Source organism: Antedon bifida, chromosome 7, assembly GCF_963402885.1.
Source record: "Antedon bifida chromosome 7, ecAntBifi1.1, whole genome shotgun sequence".
Taxonomy (NCBI): Eukaryota; Metazoa; Echinodermata; class Crinoidea; order Comatulida; family Antedonidae; genus Antedon; species Antedon bifida.
In genome coordinates, this window is record NC_136232.1 from 12,003,178 (window position 1) to 12,022,165 (window position 18,988).

An 18,988-nucleotide genomic window follows, 5' to 3' on the forward strand; every position below is an offset into this window, starting at 1 on the left:
TGAAAAACCCCGCGAAATAAATTTCACAACACCATCTGACTTTACTTGGCAAGAACGACTGCAAATAATAGTAAATATACTACTTTTTCTGACACATAATTAATGTATAAGTTTTTATATGATATTTATACCGATTTCTTTATTAGAAATATATCTGAGGATAATTTAATCCTAGAGTGTGCATCATAAAAATGCTCCGCTAACTCAGGCCTGCACTGCATCATCACATGATGATCAATAATGTAATGACAATCCAGAATCATGCCTGCCTGCTGGACGTGCTCGTGCTTGGTTGGTGTGAATGAGAAATAGGGTATTCGAGAAAGTTTTAACCAGCCTAAGGAGAAACTTCAACAGTTCCTAGTTGTTTTACTTTAGAAAAAATATATATATTTGTCACTTTAAAGTTTATTTTTGTTTTGGATTTTTTAAATTTTTATTTTGTCATTATTAGTAGAAAAATGAAGTTGGATACACCAGAGATATCATGGCATGGACGTGACCCTGTTTACAGCATTGATGTGCAGAAAACAAAAAAGCGTACACGCCTAGCAACAGGGGGTGCAGACAACAAAATACGTGTAAGCAATACTTATTTATCTGTACATTTCTATAAATTTAGTAGAATTTTTTCACAATTTGTGCTTCTGTCATTTATTTATTTATGACTAGGCCTACTGTATCTTAAAATCTTTATACTTCTGTATTTATAATTGTTGTCTTGAATATAGATATGGTATTTGACAGTTGATAATGATGGTAAGCCTTGGGTTGAGTTTGCATCTAACTTATCAAGACACACTAAAGCAGTGAATGTTGTAAGGTTCTCAACAACTCAAAATCTACTAGCATCTGCTGGTGATGGTTAGTGTTCAACCAATAATGAATGTTTATGAGTGTAATGGTACAAATAATGGCATGAGAACATTTTTTCCCTACGCTAAAAAAGTACTATTGAATGACCATTCAATAGTGCGTACTATTTGCACGCCATGTGACCCACAATCGTCCAATCAAATGACAGGAATTTGTTTAGGTGTTATATAATATTCAACCAATAATTCCACTTCTGTAAGCATGTGTTACATACAATTGGTACTATTGCACTGTAAATATGTTATATTCAGTGCTTCAATAGTACATTATACATAATGATTTAATACGGAAGTTGGAAAAGACTTAAACAATGATTTATTATATCTTTATATTGGTTTTATTATGTAGAGAGTGTAATCTATTTATGGAAACTTCAAGAAGGTCAGGTCGGATCATCATTTATGGACAAAGAGGAAGAAATAGAAAACAAAGAAAGTTGGACTGTTCACAAGATGTTACGGTAAATATATTTAGAAAATATAACTAGTTCTTCAAATTGTATTTAAATTTCCTATTATTATTGTATAAAAACTGTATCTTATTACTTAATTAATTTTCTTTTTAGAGGTCACTTAGAAGATGTATATGATCTGTGTTGGTCTAAAGATTGCAACCAACTTGTATCTGGGTCTGTAGATAACAGTGCAATTGTTTGGGATATAAACAAAGGTATCTTTTATTTTTACAAATAACCTTCTCATGATCATTAATTGTCTATTCTAATAATTATACCTCTACTGATATTTTTTTTTTTTGCAGGTGAAAAATTATTTTTATTGAAAGACCACAAGAATTATGTTCAAGGAGTTGCCTTCGACCCTCTAAGTCAGTATGTTGCAACATTCAGCTGTGACAGGTATGTTATACATTAATGTTGGAATCAAAAGACAAACTGCCTACTAAAGATAATGGGTATTTCCCCAACTATATATTTTTGGTTATCCGCACTTGGCGGATAACCCCTTGTTATTGTCAGGATCTTTTTTGGTTATCCGCACTTGGCGGATAACCCCTTGTTATTGTCACGATCTTTTTTTTTTTCTTCTATGTTATTCTTCTTTCTTTCCCGGAATTTTGTTGGCAGCGTATCTCCAATTCTGGTCAACATAAGATTGTTTAACTTTGTCATAAGAGTGACCTGTAGCTGTAGATGTGCAAGAAATTTCGTTATATGACGTTAGAGTCGCGCAGCGTAAGTTACGCGCGATTTTATGAATTTCAATGATTGATCATAGATTATAAACCAAAAGTCATTTTGTATTGACACTTTGTGAAAATTTAAGTCATATCAAGGGCAAACTTTCTATGGATTAAAAATGGCATGTTTCACAAAAAGTTACGCGTGCATGCGCATTTAAAATTTCAAAATGCGCAAAATTAATTTCTAATCAACTTTCTACGCTGATCATGACATTTTAAGCATGTCAAAAATTCCCGCACGCGCGAAAAAATTTACGCGTATGGTGCGCACGGAGCATGAAAATCATGTTTTTTTCTCTTGAATTATGATTTTCCAGCCTTTTCTAGTCATTTTAAAAAAGATTGACATCATTTCAAATTAAAATGACGTCATACGAACACGTTGATTTATACCATTTGCGCGCGTTTTAGTTGAAAAAGTTAGAAATATTGTCAAAATAATGCCAATTTTGAATCTATTATAGCTTCTCAGTTTTCTGGAAGCATGTCATAGGATGGCATAATAATTGTCGACGTTCATAATAGTTTAACGTATGTGCATGTTGCATTTCCGCGGATAACACGAACTCGTCAAAGTGACGAGTTCAAATCTAGTTTTTTTTATTTTTTTTCTTTTTTTTCTATTTTCTTCTTTCTTTCCACGAATTTTGTTGCACGCATATCTCTAATTATGGCCAACATAAGATTGTGTAACTTTGTCATAATATTGACCTGTAGCGGTAGATGTGCAGGACGTTTAGTTTTTTGACTTTAGAGTCGCGCAACGTGACTTACGCGCCATTTTATGAATTTCAATGATTGATAATAGATTAAAAACTAGAAGTCATTTTGTTTTGAAACTTAGTGAAAATTTAAGTCATATCAAGCGCAAACTTTCTATGGATTAAAAATGGCATGTTTCACAGAAAGTTACGCGCGCACGCGCGTTTAAATTTTCAAAATGCGAAAAATCAATTTCTAATCAACTTTCTACGCGTTTCATGGCATTTTAAGCATGTCAAAAATTCCCACGCGCGCGCAATTTTTTTACGCGTGCGTGCGCACTTAGCGCAAAAACACCTTTTTTTTCCTTAATTTTTGTTTTTCCAGCCTTTTCTAGTAATTTTACCAACTTTTAAACTATTTTGACTTAAAATCATGTCATACGAGCTCGTAGAATTGGACAATTCGCGCGCGTTTTTGATAAAAAAGTTCAAAAATTCGTGAAAATTATGCCTTTTTTAAAAAAGTCATAGATTCTAAACTACGTGGTGAAATTTTTTTAAATTACAGATTCTGGAAGTTGATAAGTTTTAGATATTGAATAATGAATCGATATGGCTAACCGGACATTGTGACGTCATCGTATGGCCACTCGAATATAAAATATAGGATTTTTGTCTCTTTCGTCATAGCTCATCACATTTAATAGAGCGCATCTCCAATTATCCGTATTCTATTGCCCTCCATTTTTTTATATTGTCTAGGTCAATCAATTATCTTTCACATGATTTACCATTTTTAAAATTGTGATAACGTCATCATGGTCAAAAACGTCATTAACTTTGGGCACTAAATTTTCACCTATTCTGAACTGTATGTAGTACGTATACAGTATATAGTGTATACTGTATATACTTTGACGTGACGCAAAATAGAGAGCGCACTAACATTTTTTCCAATAGCATAATCGTTTTTCTGCGCGTAATATTCTAACGTATGACGTGCACGTGGCTTTTGGGCTGCGGATAACCTAACTCGTCCGTAGTGACGAGTTCAAATCTAGTTCTCTTTTTTTTTAGTTATCCGCTTAGTAGCGGATAACTCCTTGTAACTGTATGAAATCATCTTTTTTTTCTGTATTATTCTTTCTTTCTGTCAATTTTGTGTCTCGCGTATCTCAAAAACTTGTAAACAAAACATTTTATAACTTTGTCAACATGTGGGCATTCACGTGAAATTGTGCACCTCCTATTGTGAATGACGTCAGAATTGCGCAACGTGATTTACGCGCGTTTTAACGAATTTCGCGTATTTAACATAGATCGAAAACAATATAGCAATTTAAATTGAAACTTAACAAAAGTTTAATTTATATCTTGCGCTAACTGACTGTGGAAAAAAAATGGCATGTTTCACACGAAGTTACGCGCACACGGGCGTTTAAAATTTCACAATGCGAAAAATCAAATTCTAATCAACTTTCTACGCGTTTCATGTCATTTTGAGCATGTCAAAAATTCCCACGCGCGCGCATATTTTTACTCGCACGGTGCGCACGTAGCGTTGAAAATAAATTTTTTTCGCGTGATTCATGTTTTTCCAGCCTTTTCTAGTAATTTTACCAACTTTTGAACAATTTTGACCTAAAATTACGTCATACGGGCACATCCAATTGGATAATTTACGTGCGTTTTTGATGAAAAAGTTCAAAAATTTGTCAAAATTCGTCAAAATTATGCCTTTTTTTAAACATTCATAGATTCTAAACTACGAGGTGAACTTTTTTTAAAATTATATATTCTGGAAGTTGATGTGTTGTAGATATGGAATCATGCATTAATATGGCTAATCGGACATTATAACGTCATCGTATGGCCACGCGAATATAAAATATAGGATTTTTATATCTTTCGTCATAGCGCATCACATTTAATAGAGCGCATCTCCACTTATCCGTTTTTTATTTTACCCCGATTTTGATATTTTCTAGGTGAATGAACTATCTTTCGCATGAGTTAAAAATATTTTACTTTTTGTGACGTCATCATGTCGAAAATTGTAAATAACCTGGGTCACTTATTTTCATCTTTACAGTAAATTTCAATCTGTTATAGCTCATCAGAATAAAAAGTGATAATCATGATTAAAACGTTTTCCGGAAGCTATTGGATTTTAGATACGAATTCATTTGAACATTTTGCCAATCAGATGCTGTGACGTCATCATATGGCCAGTTGAATATAAAAAGTCGTATTTTCATATTTTGCGTCATAGTTCATCACATTTAAAAGAGCGCACATCTATATTTTACGTATCCAAATTTCTTCTACACGCTAATATGTTGTTGCTGAGATAATATCCTTCCGAAATTGGTATTTTAGTGTTTCATTTTGATACCGTCGCCATGTTAAAAAATGGAATAAATGGCGGGTCCCGTAATTTCACCTATTCTACACTGTATGTAATATGTATACAGATTATACTGTTTATACTGTATATACTATATGACACAAAATTGACAGAATTCAGCACTAACAACATATCATATTCTTCAGATCAGGTCATAATGCCATAATCTTTTTCTGGGTGCAAAATTCTAACGTATGACGTGCACGTGGCGTTTGTCGTGCGGTGACGAGTTTCATGTCTAGTTTTTTTTTTTTTTTCTTATTTCTTTCTCCCTCATTTTTGTGTCTCACGTATCTCAAAAACTTGTAAACATAACATTTCATAACTTTGACAACATATGGGCATTTATGTGAAGTTGTGCACCTCCTATTTTTGAATGACGTCATAGTTGCGCAACGTGACTTACGCGCAATTTTATGAATTTCAATGATTGATCATAGATTAAAAACCAAAAGTCATTTAGTATTGACACTTTGACAAAATTTAAGTCATATCAGGGGCAAACTTTCTACGGATTTAAAATGGCATGTTTCACAAGAAGTTACGCGTGCACGCGCATTTAAAATTTCAAAATGCGCAAAATTAATTTCTAATCAACTTTTTACGCGTTTCTTGTCATTTTGAGCATGTCAAAAATTCCCACGGGCGCGCAATTTTTTACGCGCGCGGTGCGCACGTAGCGTTAAAAACATATTTTTTTCTCTTGAATTATATTTTTCAAGCCTTTCCTAGTAATTTTGAAAACAATTTAGACCTTTTTCAGTTTAAATAACGCCATACGAACACGTTGAATTAGACAATTTGTGCGCATTTTTTATGAAAAAGCTTAAAAAATCGTCAAAATTATGTCTTTTTTTAAACAGTCATAGTTTCGAAAGTAAACCGTTAACCGTTTATTTTTATTACAAAATCTAGAAGTTGATGAGTTGTAGATATCGGATCATGCATCAATAAGGCTAAAAAAACATTGTGACGTCATCGTATGGCCACACGAATGTAAAATATAGGATTTTTGTCTCTTTCGTTATTGCTCATCACATTCAATGGAGCGCATCACGCTTATCTGTATTCCTTTTTCTCCTACATTTATATATTGTGTAGGTCAATCAACTTTCTTTAGCATGAGATAAAAATATTTTAATTTTTATGACGTCATCATGCCTAAAAATTTTAATTACGTGGGTCATTAATTTCATCTTTACAGTAAATTTTAATCTGTAATAGCTCGTAAGAATAAAATGTGATAATCACGATTAAAACGTTTTCTGGAAGCTATTGGATTGTAGATACGAATTCATGTAAACATTTTGCCAATCGGATGTTGTGACGTCATCATATGGCCAGTTGAATAAAAAAAGTTGTATTTTCATATTTTGCGTAATAGTTCATCACATTTAAAAGGGTGCGCATCTATATTTTACGTATTCAAATTTCTTCTACACGTTAATATGTTGTTCCTGAGATAATTTCCTTCTGAAATTGCTATCTAAGTGTTTCATTTTGATACCGTCGCCATGTTAAAAATTGGAATAAATGGCGGGTCCCGTAATTTCACCTATTCTACACTGTATGTAATATGTATACAGCTTATACTGTTTGCATGTATATACTATATGACACAAAATTGACAGAATTCAGCACTAACAGCATATCATATTCTTCAGTTCTTGTCATAATGCCATAAACTTTATCTGTGTGCAATATTCCAACGTATGACGTGCACGTGGCGTTTGTCGTGGTGCGGATAACTAACTCGTCAAAGTGACGAGTTTCATGTCTAGTTCTATTTTCTTCTTTCTTTCCACGAATTTTGTTGCAGGCATATCTCTAATTATGGCCAACATAAGATTGTGTAACTTTGTCATAATATTGACCTGTAGCGGTAGATGTGCAGGACGTTTAGTTTTTTGACTTTAGAGTCGCGCAACGTGACTTACGCGCCATTTTATGAATTTCAATGATTGATAATAGATTAAAAACTAGAAGTCATTTTGTTTTGAAACTTAGTGAAAATTTAAGTCATATCAAGCGCAAACTTTCTATGGATTAAAAATGGCATGTTTCACAGAAAGTTACGCGCGCACGCGCGTTTAAAATTTCAAATTGAGAAAAATCCATTTCTAATCAACTTTCTACGCGTTTCATGTCATTTTGAGCATTTCAAAAATTCCCACGCGTGCGCAATATTTTTACGCGCGCGTGCGCACGTAGGGCAAAAACATGTTTTTTTTGCTTGATTTTGGTTTTTTCAGCCTTTTCTAGTAATTTTACCAACTTTCAAACAATTTCGACTTAAAATCACGTCATACGAGCACGTAGAATTGAACAATTTGCGCGCGTTTTTGATAAACAATTTCAAAAATTTGTCAAAATTATACCTTTTTTTAAACAGTCATAAATTCTAAACTACATGGTCAATTTTATTTTTTTTTACATATTCTGAAAGTAGATGAGTTGTAGATATAGAATCATGCATCCATTTGGCTAACCGGACATTGTGACGTCATCGTATGGCCACTCCAATATCAAATATAGGATTTTTGTCTCTTGCGTCATAGCTCATCACATTTAATAGAGCGCATCTCTACTTATCCATATTCCATTTTCCTCAATTTTGTAATATTGTCTAGGTCAATCAATTATCTTTTAGATGATTTACCATTTTTAAAATTGTGATGACGTCATCATGTTCAAAAGCGTCAATAACTTTGGTCACTTATTTTCACCTTTTCTGCACTGTATGTAGTACGTATACAGTATATAGTGTATACCGTATATACTCAGACGTGACGCAAAATAGAGGGCGCACTAACATTTTTTCAATGGCATAATCGTTTTTCTGCGCGCAATATTCTAACGTATGACGTGCGCGTGGTTTTTGCGCTGCGGATAACCTAACTCGTCCGTAGTGACGAGTTCAAATCTAGTTTTAATTTTTTATTTCATACGCATCCAACAGCTAGCACAAAGTCGCCAATTTATAATTTATCGTACTAAACTAAGTCTCATTTGAGGCTTAGGGAGTGGAGTTGAAAGAGTTGTGAGTTACAACCCTGGCACTAGGTCAGGATTGAACCCCGCACCTTGGGATTGGAAGGCAAGTATGTTAACCATCAAGCTACAGCTCCACTATTTCATGTATTTATTGTATTACAGATCTTGTAGGGTATACAGTCTTCAATCTAAGCGATGTGTTAATCACCTGACGAGAATGTCAGTCACCTCAACAAACAGTGTTGGAGAAGTAAATGTTTCCTTATTTTAAACATTTTTTTACATTCAACTGGTTGCTCATGAGCTGCTCTCAGATAGAAACAGCAATGATTTCAAGGAACTAGATCTCCTCAAAACAGACCAGTGGAGTGGAAAGCTTATAATAGTATAATGTAATGTGTAATCAACTCTTCCAATCATTTTATTTTTATAGCCACAGCAAAAACAGGTTCGCATGTTTCACGATGACGACAGCTTAAAATCATTCTTCCGTCGGCTGTCGTTCAGCCCCGATGGGGAGTTGTTAATTGTACCGTGTGGTGTGTATGATGCTGGGGAAAGCAGTACATTGAATACTACATTTGTGTTCTCAAGAACATCATTAAGCAAGTAAGTTCAATCAGAAATTTTATTTTTAAATCAGTTTATTAGGTTTTACAAAGAAGTACTGTACTAACATCTCCTTTTTTGTACTATAATTATGATTCTTTTAGGCCCGTTCTTCACTACCCTGGACCCACCAAGCCCACTGTTGCTGTGCGGTGCTGCCCTGTGCTCTTTGAGTTGAGAAACAAAGAAACAGAGGAGGCTGGGGATGTAACAAACGGAGAGGAGATAGTGAAAAATGGAGAGAGGGTTGAAGGAACTGAAGAAGAAATGAATGAAAAGAAAGATGATTCAGATGTTAAAAATACTAAAAATAAACCAAAATCATTATTTAAGTAAGTCACTATTTGTGTAGCCTTATAATTATATCCTATACATAGTCATTTTGTTCGTGTAGCCTTCCATACTTATGCAGTCATGTTGTTTTGTATAGCCTCCTATATGCAGTCATTTTGTTTTGTTTAGCCTTTCATACTTGGGCAGTAATTTTGTTTTGTATAGCCTCCTATAATATGCAGTAATTTTATTTGTGTAGCCTTCCATGCTTCCGCAGTAACTTTTTTGTGTATAGCCTCCTATATGCAGTAATTTTGTGTTGTGTAGCCTTCCATACTTATGCAGTCATTTTGTTTTGTATAGCCTTCCATATCGGATGATTTTTGCTGTTGCATCAGAGGATTCCATTCTTTTGTACGACACAGAGCAAACAACACCATTTGGACTCATATCCAAGATACACTATCAACAGATTAATGATATATCATGGTATGTAACGCATAATTATATTTTATTACCCTCGGTATATCCTCGGGACGGGTATAATCCTACTTCAGGTCTAATCCCACCCCCTACTTTATCTCTGATTTCACAAACAGGCATATCCCCGGGTATAGTCCCAGTATTAACTTTTGGTCTGAATTTAGGCCTCTCTCCAGTTCAGATGAGTTTTTACAAGAAATGCTTACCAACAATATTTTGTTTCCCCGGGTATAGTCCCACCCCCCAAAGTTGGCCCAATTTCGTGTATATTGTATATAATATGTTATGTTATATTATGATTTATGAGTACAATATATTTTTTTTTGGTTATTTAAAATTTAGGTCTGCAGATGGAAAGTTCTTAGTTGTGTGTTCAACTGATGGCTATTGTACTATTATTCTGTTTGAAAATGAAGAACTTGGAGTTCCATACAAAAAGATAGAAGCCACAACACCATTAGATAAAAACATTAATTGTAATGATCTCAGTGCAGCAACAACCAATAAAATTCCTTCTACTGTGGATGTGCCAAAGTCTGTAGATGTAAAGAAACAAGAATCAACCAATCAAAAAACCTCAACTTGTGAACCTAGGCGAGTTGCCTTGACAACTGTGAAAACTGCTTCTAATGACTCTAAATGGTAATTCTACTATGTGAAATGATGATGTCACACATGAGCAAAATGTCAATTCAAACAAATGAGACATAATTAATGTAGCTCTCTGGAAACAATCCCAATCTATCTTTGAAATTTGAACCTGTGTCAATAACATAACATTTAAAGCAAATCAGAGTTAATAATCATCATCCTTTTCTAAATAAAAATAGTTTTATTTTCTTCTTTTTTTTAGTCAAAATCAGCATGCAGAGAAGAGAAGAATTCCACTCACAAGTATTTCATCCCCTCCAACAACAGGCTTAGATAAGGGTAAGTTAACAATGATAGATGCATAGTGCTTGCTATAGTCAATTTGAATATGGTAGTGATATGACATCATCATGTCCATATATGGGCACGTCACATTTTTTGTCACAAAGTTTGATAGTGTAGACAGAGCTTTAAATGTGTATTATTTTAAAGCTTCAAGTAAGTGTGAAAAGCCACAGCCAAGGAGGATCCAGTTAACATCGGTTCCAAGTTCATCATCATCATCCCTGGAAACCAGGACCAGTGAACCGAATATTAATGGAAGTGTTCCAACTCAAGGTAAAGTATAAACAATTTATCTTTGTGTGAAAACAAATTAATGATGTTCAACTTTAGTTTTGTAAGTTTCTGTCATGATTCTTTTTTTTAGTTGGAATTACTCAACCACGAAGAATCCAGTTAACATCTGTTCCGAGTTCATCTTCTTTAGGGACGAACGGTAAAAGCAATGACAGCTCTTTTAAAAGTAATTTACAAATCACACACAACATTACAATCACTATGAAATACACTATTGAGTTGTGGGAAGGTACAGTATATATAGATCATTGTGAAAGTAGATCATGGTAAAAGTAGACATTTCTTTTTTAGCTTCAAGTAATGGTGCCGGAAATCCACAACCAAGAAGGATCCAGCTAACAACATTACCCTCTTCCTCAGCAACAGGCACCAGTGGTATCAGCAACGTGCTAGCTCAAGCTAACAGTGTTGCTAAGGACAACACAGAGATTGCTGACTCTATGGCAGAGTAACATTTGTGGCCTAGGCATACCATACCAGTCGTATCAATAAATTGAACATACACAAGCCACGTATTGTAAATAGCCTTAATTTATTGCCATGTCAGAATGTGAAATTAAGTATAGTACTTAAATATCTCATTTTTAATATGCTATTGGAAGACATGCTTTGTAGGTTTGGGTTAAAATAGATCATGTATTGTACTGTATTTTAGCACTTATAATAACTGGATAGTTTTATATTGATAGATTTAAATAAACTACCAAGACAAAAACACATTATTTACATTTAATTAAAAAAAATATAATTGAAAATTCATTGAATGTTATATGGAAGTGAGATAGCGGATATCATCCGGTGCTATCAATGGCACGGCAGGCTTCCACGAACTTAAGTCTGCTACCACACTAACATCGTCTTGAAACCTTCGTCGTCTTTCCTTAACTGTATATGGTTCACTGTGAAGAAAGAGGAAAGTCAGTACAAGAATGCATAACTTAAGCTCTGTCTACACCATCAAACTAGTTTTGATGTACCCAAATATGGTGGTGATATGCTTAAATATGGTAGTAATATGAAATCATGTCCATAAATGGACACATCACATTTTTTTTTCACATAAAGTTTGATAGTGTAGACAGGCCTTAACATTTATGAATGTGAATACAAAATAAGAATTGAGAAACGTGCAGTACCTTGAAATATCTGGAAGCTTCTGTAGCGGTACAAAGGTGTCTGGCTTTTTCAAGGGAGGGCCACTGTAAGAGATTTTAATCAATATTAGTGTCAATTTTTAATACAAGTTTTGAAAATGATACTCGTGAAGAAGCAGTGTACAGTTTAAGGCTGTGTTGTTTTGTGTAAAAAAGTAAAATTAAAACATTACCCAAAATTAACAACAGGTCTGGAAGAGCCCTCTTTGTGAAAGTTAGGGGAGTATTCCACCACCTGATAAGTTTTATCTCCCGGTGATGCGTATGGAAATTCTCTTTTCTCCCATATTGAATTGTCTGTAAATAAAAAAATAAACATTTATGTTAGGCTTTATTGTTACAGGTCAATTAATCAGTCATTCTATCTAATTGTCTCCCGCTGCAACTCGATCAAATACTTACATTTGCGTCGTCTACCATACAAAGTTGAATGCTTTATTTCTTGAGTTGATGCTAAGTTACTTGTATGTTGTAATTCTCCATTTTCGTTACCAAAAAAGCATTTCTTTCCTGTTGTGAAGTTTTGGTAGAATTGCCATTCATTGTATGTCCGCCTTGTTTGACCTGCCAAATATTACATATAGACTAATTATAATTATATCGCTGGAGAACAGTATTGCTTGAATTCTTCCCATATATCTAATTTTTTAGACAACATGCATTTAGCTTACCAGGGAATGACCTTTGACCTGCTGGAAGACACTCTGGATGTTTAGCGTCTCTGTCAGCTGGTGATGGTATATACCTCACCATTGACTCCCAGTCAGGACCATTACTAAAAAAAATTTGAAAGTATATTAAAATATCATTTTAATAATTTGCACAGTGAAATTAGTTTATAAATTGCCAGTGAGAATAAAAAAATCTGCTCCAATTGAGATTCGAAACCTGGAATCTTCTGCTTAAAATGTAAAAGTGACATTGCCATTAGACCACTGTTTGGTTGGTTGTGGTTTGGCGTGGTATATTTATTTATTTCTGTCTATATTGTGAAGACACCTTCAGTATCGTAGGCTAGTACTGATATCACTGGTGGATCACATAAACAAAATCAAACGTACAAAGTAAAAACAATATAAGTAAGTAAAATATAACAAAGAGAAAAGTTAATATAAAATAAAATACCTGCCGTGGTATTTATTTATAATATACCTGGTGTATTTGACATCAATGGCTTTTCCATGCGGCTTCCACTCTGGTTGGCTTCCATGACCAGGATGAATGTAAACTCGTCCACTCGGTTTGCTCCTAAGTTCTTTCTTGCATTTTTCTTCTTGAAAATGCCGTCTTTCTCGTTCTGAAAACATTATTTTGTTCAAAAAGTAATGTAAATTGTCTTTTATTTACAGTATAGCCTATGTATCCATAATATATCATACTTAATATTAATCTTATACTACTGCTGGATCTACCAACAATGTTCCATTAAGCAACTATTACAGAAATAATCAGTTAAGTAAGTACAGTTGGCCTAAGTATGCACTTTAATTATAGTAGATTATTTTAACAAACTCATGTTAATATCGTGAATACCTTTCCTTCCTGGTACCCCAATTTCTGTTACGATATGTTGAGCCATGTCCCTTCTGTACGGTTCATAATCACACAGTGTTAATCGTTATTAAGACTAGCCTAGTTTGTTTACTTAAGTTAGTTAAGTTTCAGGAAACAATCACTGTGTACTTATTTCCTCTTATGCGCGTTACATTGCTAGGCAACAACGTCTGGCTCGTTCATAACTAATTTACTATTCTGATACTTTTAATTATTATCATTATGTTCAATAAATGTAAGGATATTAATAATATATTATTTTTAATGGACTGTATTTATTAATAACAAACATTATTAAGAATTAATGCAAATATTTATTTTTAATCTTAGACCTAGTATGTATGTTTATCACTTCTGCCGTCTGCAATTTTTTTTTGTCGAATCGAAAACAAACACAATATTTTTAGTGTTCGTATTTTGTTAGTAATTACACTTTGTATATATATATAGGCATAAATTAATCACCGTTAAGGTATATACAATAACTATTCATCTTATTGTGTGTATACTTAGGTGTCTACTATATCTAGGCCTAGACTAGCTATTTATGGCATACCACCATACAACAAAACCGTGCGTCGACAATTGATTTGGACGGTGGTATGGCGTAGGCGTAGCCTAGGCCTATACTTTCTAGGCCTAGGCTTTTGTAGGTTGGTAGGTTGTGGGCCTAGTCCTAATTAAATGTTTGAATGATTAATGGGCTAGTGAATTAATTTCTATTTTGTTTAGGCCTAGGCCTATATGTTTTCTAAATTTACTGAACATATTGTGAACCTAGGCTAGGCTATAAATAGGCATACATAGGCCTATTTATTAATTAAATTTATTAATTATTATTTCATTCAGACACCATGGTACGCTTGTTGATTAAGAGGGCAGATGAAACGCAGTTTCTTTTTGAAACGACTGTAACTATACTTGTCAAGGATCTTCTTAACGAATTGATAGCAATTCATAATGCTAGACTTAAAGTTGACCGAATTTGCACAGGTAAGACTTTTAAACCAAAAGATAAGAAACTAATAAATTTGTGTCTATTAGTATTAGTATGTTTTTCGTGATTACTTTTGTTAAATATGCTTTCCCATTGTATTTGTTTAGGCTCTATCTTTTTATTAATAATTTATCATAGTTTTTATATTTGTTGCATTCTTAAATTTTATATATATTTTTAGAACTTGGAGAACTATCAAAACATGGCATATCGTTGCCACCAAACATGCAAGGATTGGCTGATGAACAGATTGCTGATCTGAAACTGAAAGATGAATGGGCCGATAAATGTATTCCAAGTGGGGGCGCTGTGGTAAATCAAGATCCAATTGGAAGACGAAATGGTCAAGGTAAAATTCTACCATTATTTTGTAGAAGTGCTTTACTTTAAAAACTGTTCTTGTGCGTACTGCCTTCTGTGAGAATTGAGAATTTGTTAACCAAGTACTTTATTATAAATAGACTTCAGTATTTATTATTATTATTATTCTATCTAATTTATTTATTTATTTCAAAAACCTTCAGAAGGAGAAGAATATACACATATAATAATAAACATTTAAAATACAAGAATAAAAAGGAAAAAGGCAATAAAAGTAGAAGACTAAGAAATTACAGGGGCATAGGGTAACAATTTAACACTAATGGATAATTACAGTATAGAAACACAAGGTTGTGTTTAAACCACTAATTACAAATGTTTTTCATTTCTTAGCACCGACTGAAAAAATGGCTGATGTTATCAACAGAACTGTAAGTGAGGCCAAGAAAATAATCTCAAATGTAAGTTTTCAAATTGGAATCTAATATTTAAAAATATAACCAAAATCTTTCATTTAACTGTCTTATTTATTTTCAAAACTCTTAAGCTCTGTCTACACTATCAAACTTTATGTGACAACAAAATGTGATGTGCCCATATATTTTTTATATGCACAACACTGAATGGAATTGCAACAGCTTAGCCAGTGGAGCAGTAGCCTTCAACTATGAAGTTTGCTCCTAAATGGAAGCAGAAGAAGTATATGGATATGATGATGTCATATACTGTAACTACCATATTTGGGCACATTCACTTTTGATAGTGTAGACAGAGCTTTATATCCATATTAATTCTCATGTGTTTTGTTTGATTTATTAGAAGCAAGCTGCCGCAAATGTTTGCATGACAAAGCAAATGGTACAAGAAGCATTAGATCAGCTGAGAGGTGCTGTGATGATTGTCTACCCAATGGGCCTACCTCCTCATGATCCAATACAGATGGAGCTTGAAAACAACGAAGATCTTGAAGGACAACAGGTAAATATTATTATTGTCAAAGTGTGATGTGCTCAAATATGGTAGTTAAATGACACCATCTTGTCCATATATGGGCACATCACATCTCAATCTAGTGTGATATGCCAAATATGGTAGTTATAATTATATGACATCATCTTGTCCATATATGGGCACATCATCAGAAAATATCTATTATTGATTGGTCAGCACTTGATTGGTCAGAACTTGATTGGTCAGAACTTGATTGGTCAGAACTTGATTTGTTTGTTAAATTTCTTTCAGGCATCCTTGCAAGTTCTTGACACTGCAAACACATCCCTCTGGTTTTCTGCCAAAGAAATGAAACCTGATAAAAAATTACAAGATTTTGTAGGAAAGAATGAGAAAACAAAAATCATCGCAAAGTTACAAAAGGTAAGGAGTATTAAAATAAACACAAATTATATTTGTAAATGTTTGGCTAGCAATATTCATCCAGTCTATTGTAATAATCGCAACTTGAGTGAGTGTTTTTTGTTTGTTTTACAGAAGGGTCATGGACCACCAGGAAGAGAACGTGTGTTTTCAGAAGCAGAACAAAAAGCCATGATGGCCCATGCCTACCAAAAACAAGAAGAATTTAAGGTAAGAAGTTCTAAGTTCATAGCTATATATGGTAAAATTAAGCATGTTCTCAGCTGAATTATGCCACAGTTGGTATATGTATATGCTTAAAGTCTACTAGATTAGACTAAATACATTTATAAATATTTATTTATTATTAAGTAAATTATATGTATTATTTGTGGAAACTAATATAAACAACAACTATTATAAAATAATGAAAAAAGAAATGATATGAAATTCTTATTTATAATATTTTTTTTTTTTTTAGAAACTTGAACAAGATTCTGAAGACTCTTTTATGAATTCTGATTGGGCGGATTCAACTTCACTGAAACGTCAATTCCATGGTTTAAAGAACATAAAGTGGTGACAGTGTCTTGTCATTCAAGTCAAATTCTTTAAAGCAATTCCACAAACTATTATCAGTGCCGTAGCCAGCATGAGGCAGACGAGGCATACTACTGTACTTTGTTTAAGATATACTTAAGTCATTATGAAATGTTAGGTTATAAAAGTATAGTATTGTTGGGAATATATAATAATACCGTAAGCTTACTTGTCTGTATTTGAGCATTATCATATTTTTATTTGTACAGTATTTTGTTTTCCTAATTTAGTCATTTTCATATTAATAAAACATCCAATACAGTACTATCAAAGGCTATATTTTTTTGTAATTGTTTTTGTCTGTGTCAGTAATAGGTACGCCCACCACAAGATGTGTTTTTCATCTTTCTGGGCTTGTACCTTCTTCTTTCGAAATTTTTGTATATATTGTTCATTGAAATCAATTTTGTATATGGAAGGAGAAAATAAATGTTGCTTTGAATTGAATTCAATTCAATTCAATTATTTTGGTTTTGCAAATGTCAAGAAAAAAAAAATGGGAAAACAACACTTCGTGCTGAATTACATTTTTAAAAAACATTTGCTAAAAAAAAACAAGAGCCAATAGTTACAAAGAATCAACGTAGGTCGATAAATCAATTTGTATTGTTTGGTTTTTGCAAATGTCAAACATAGATAAACAAGAAAATCATAAATGAGAAAAAAGACATACAAGAGCCAACAATGTAGTTCTAAATATCATTCTTTATTGTTTGGTTTTGCAAATGTCAAGCACTCTTTATGTTCAAATGTCAATAACATTGTGCCAAATTAACAAAAGCGTGAACTATTAAATTTATTAGAATTATGTTCTAACTAATACACAGGGAGGGATAACACTTTCACCATATTGTGGTCATTCTGAAAGATTTTTTTGAAGGTTTTTTTTTAAACATGAAAAATGAAGATTAAGAAAAAAAGAAGAGTTTGAATAGACCATTTCGCCATTTTAATACACTACGTAGAAAAATAAAATGTCGCTTATGAAAAGTCGAAAATAAACAGTTTAAAGATATATTGTCCCCCTTTGGGTAATTTAACTGTTTATTTTGTCTTTTTATAGGTGAAATAATTTTTTTCCCCCGTTTTTTTTCTTATGGAAGTGAACAACTTCAATAAAACTGCAAAATGGCCTATTCAAAGTCCGATTTTAAAAAATCTTTCTTTTTCATGATTTTGGGGAACAATACATCTTTAACCAAAAACCCATTGACGTGAAGTGAATAATATATGAATATAAATGTGCATTAAAATGAAATATTCAACAATACATCTGTAAATCAATAATGCGGCTTGCCGCGACCCTGACAGATATTTTTGCATCCATTTTGTATCATGAAAAACTTATTTCCCCATGAATTTCTGATCAGACTGATAATGACGTACGCGTGGGAAAATAAGTCAAGCGTGTCTGTCAATCAATGACCTCCACAAGACGTTCAATCACAAAACGTGTGATGGGATTCGAGACGGATGGAACACCGCTATGTCTACACTTTTCATCTTTTATCATAGTAAGACTACAATTGTATTCATTTAGTGTAATTTGAAGTAGTTTTATAAGTATTTTGGGATCATTTTGTTTGTCATTGTTGTTTCTTTTTAACATTCCTTTTATATAAAGCTCTATCGGAGGATATGCTACTCTAGGCCTATCTATGCAATCACTGCTCGCGAGGCTTGATTCACGACGGTCAGAGACAAGGAGATGAGATTTCATTGAGTCAGGTCTCTTTGTTGAGAGGTGCTTTGTCGGGCTTTTGATCAGCTAGCTAGGCCCTAGGCTTTTGTTCTTGCTTTGGATACAAAAGAAATGTACTGCCTTTTTGTTCTCCTTAATCATATAGACTAAAAAAAGTCTTCCCCTTTTTAATAAAGGCATAAATTTGTAATGCTAAATTAGTAAAAAAATTAAATATTTATTAAAGATATATTGTCCCCCTAAAAAAATATTTTTTTAAATTTTTTTGTTGAATATGTTATTTTAATGTCACATAATAGTTATTCACTCTCACAAAAAATTGGGTCTAAAAAAAATTTATTTACCTGAGAAAAATGTAATTTAAAGCAAAAAATGGTCAAATTGTCTGGAAGACAATGAGTTTTTGGGTAATTTAACTGTTTATTTTGTCTTCTTATAGGTGAAATAATTTTTTCCCCCGTTTTTTTTTTCTTATGGAAGTGAACAACTTCAATAAAACTGCAAAATGGCCTATTCAAAGTCCGATTTTAA

At 33.1% G+C, this 18,988-nt stretch overlaps 3 protein-coding genes across 6 annotated transcripts; 2 read left to right on the forward strand and 1 right to left on the reverse strand.

Annotated features, from left to right (window-relative positions):
- The first annotated feature begins 1 nt into the window (after nucleotide 1).
- LOC144849077 (chromatin assembly factor 1 subunit B-like) lies at nucleotides 2-11,266 on the forward strand. 2 transcript variants are annotated; one of them, XM_078706064.1, is made up of 15 exons: nucleotides 2-70; nucleotides 455-581; nucleotides 732-864; nucleotides 1,225-1,336; nucleotides 1,442-1,545; nucleotides 1,636-1,732; nucleotides 8,344-8,431; nucleotides 8,615-8,790; nucleotides 8,895-9,122; nucleotides 9,427-9,552; nucleotides 9,889-10,188; nucleotides 10,400-10,476; nucleotides 10,630-10,755; nucleotides 10,847-10,942; nucleotides 11,068-11,266. In XM_078706064.1, exons 2-15 carry the CDS (start codon nucleotides 462-464, stop codon nucleotides 11,226-11,228), a joined length of 1,944 nt encoding a protein of 647 aa, XP_078562190.1. In that variant the 5' UTR covers nucleotides 2-70; nucleotides 455-461; the 3' UTR covers nucleotides 11,229-11,266. The 2 variants fall into 2 exon arrangements, with proteins under 2 accessions (XP_078562190.1, XP_078562191.1); XM_078706065.1 differs by having other exon boundaries at nucleotides 10,847-10,915.
- Nucleotides 11,267-11,542: 276 nt separating this feature from the next.
- LOC144849094 (spermatogenesis-associated serine-rich protein 1-like) lies at nucleotides 11,543-13,612 on the reverse strand. Its single transcript, XM_078706092.1, has 7 exons — nucleotides 13,464-13,612; nucleotides 13,083-13,227; nucleotides 12,602-12,705; nucleotides 12,333-12,494; nucleotides 12,104-12,227; nucleotides 11,913-11,975; nucleotides 11,543-11,675 (listed from the first exon to the last, which is right to left on the reverse strand). The coding sequence occupies exons 1-7, from the start codon at nucleotides 13,507-13,509 to the stop codon at nucleotides 11,543-11,545; spliced, it is 777 nt and encodes a 258-aa protein (XP_078562218.1). The 5' UTR covers nucleotides 13,510-13,612.
- Nucleotides 13,613-13,830: 218 nt separating this feature from the next.
- LOC144849089 (cilia- and flagella-associated protein 298-like) lies at nucleotides 13,831-17,202 on the forward strand. Of its 3 annotated transcripts, none has more exons than XM_078706085.1 (8): nucleotides 13,831-13,892; nucleotides 14,334-14,477; nucleotides 14,663-14,830; nucleotides 15,196-15,263; nucleotides 15,622-15,780; nucleotides 16,045-16,176; nucleotides 16,291-16,386; nucleotides 16,637-17,202. In XM_078706085.1, exons 2-8 carry the CDS (start codon nucleotides 14,339-14,341, stop codon nucleotides 16,736-16,738), a joined length of 864 nt encoding a protein of 287 aa, XP_078562211.1. In that variant the 5' UTR covers nucleotides 13,831-13,892; nucleotides 14,334-14,338; the 3' UTR covers nucleotides 16,739-17,202. The 3 variants fall into 3 exon arrangements, with proteins under 3 accessions (XP_078562211.1, XP_078562210.1, XP_078562212.1); XM_078706084.1 differs by having other exon boundaries at nucleotides 13,836-13,903; XM_078706086.1 differs by lacking the exon at nucleotides 13,831-13,892 and adding an exon at nucleotides 13,938-13,956.
- Nucleotides 17,203-18,988: the final 1,786 nt, after the last annotated feature.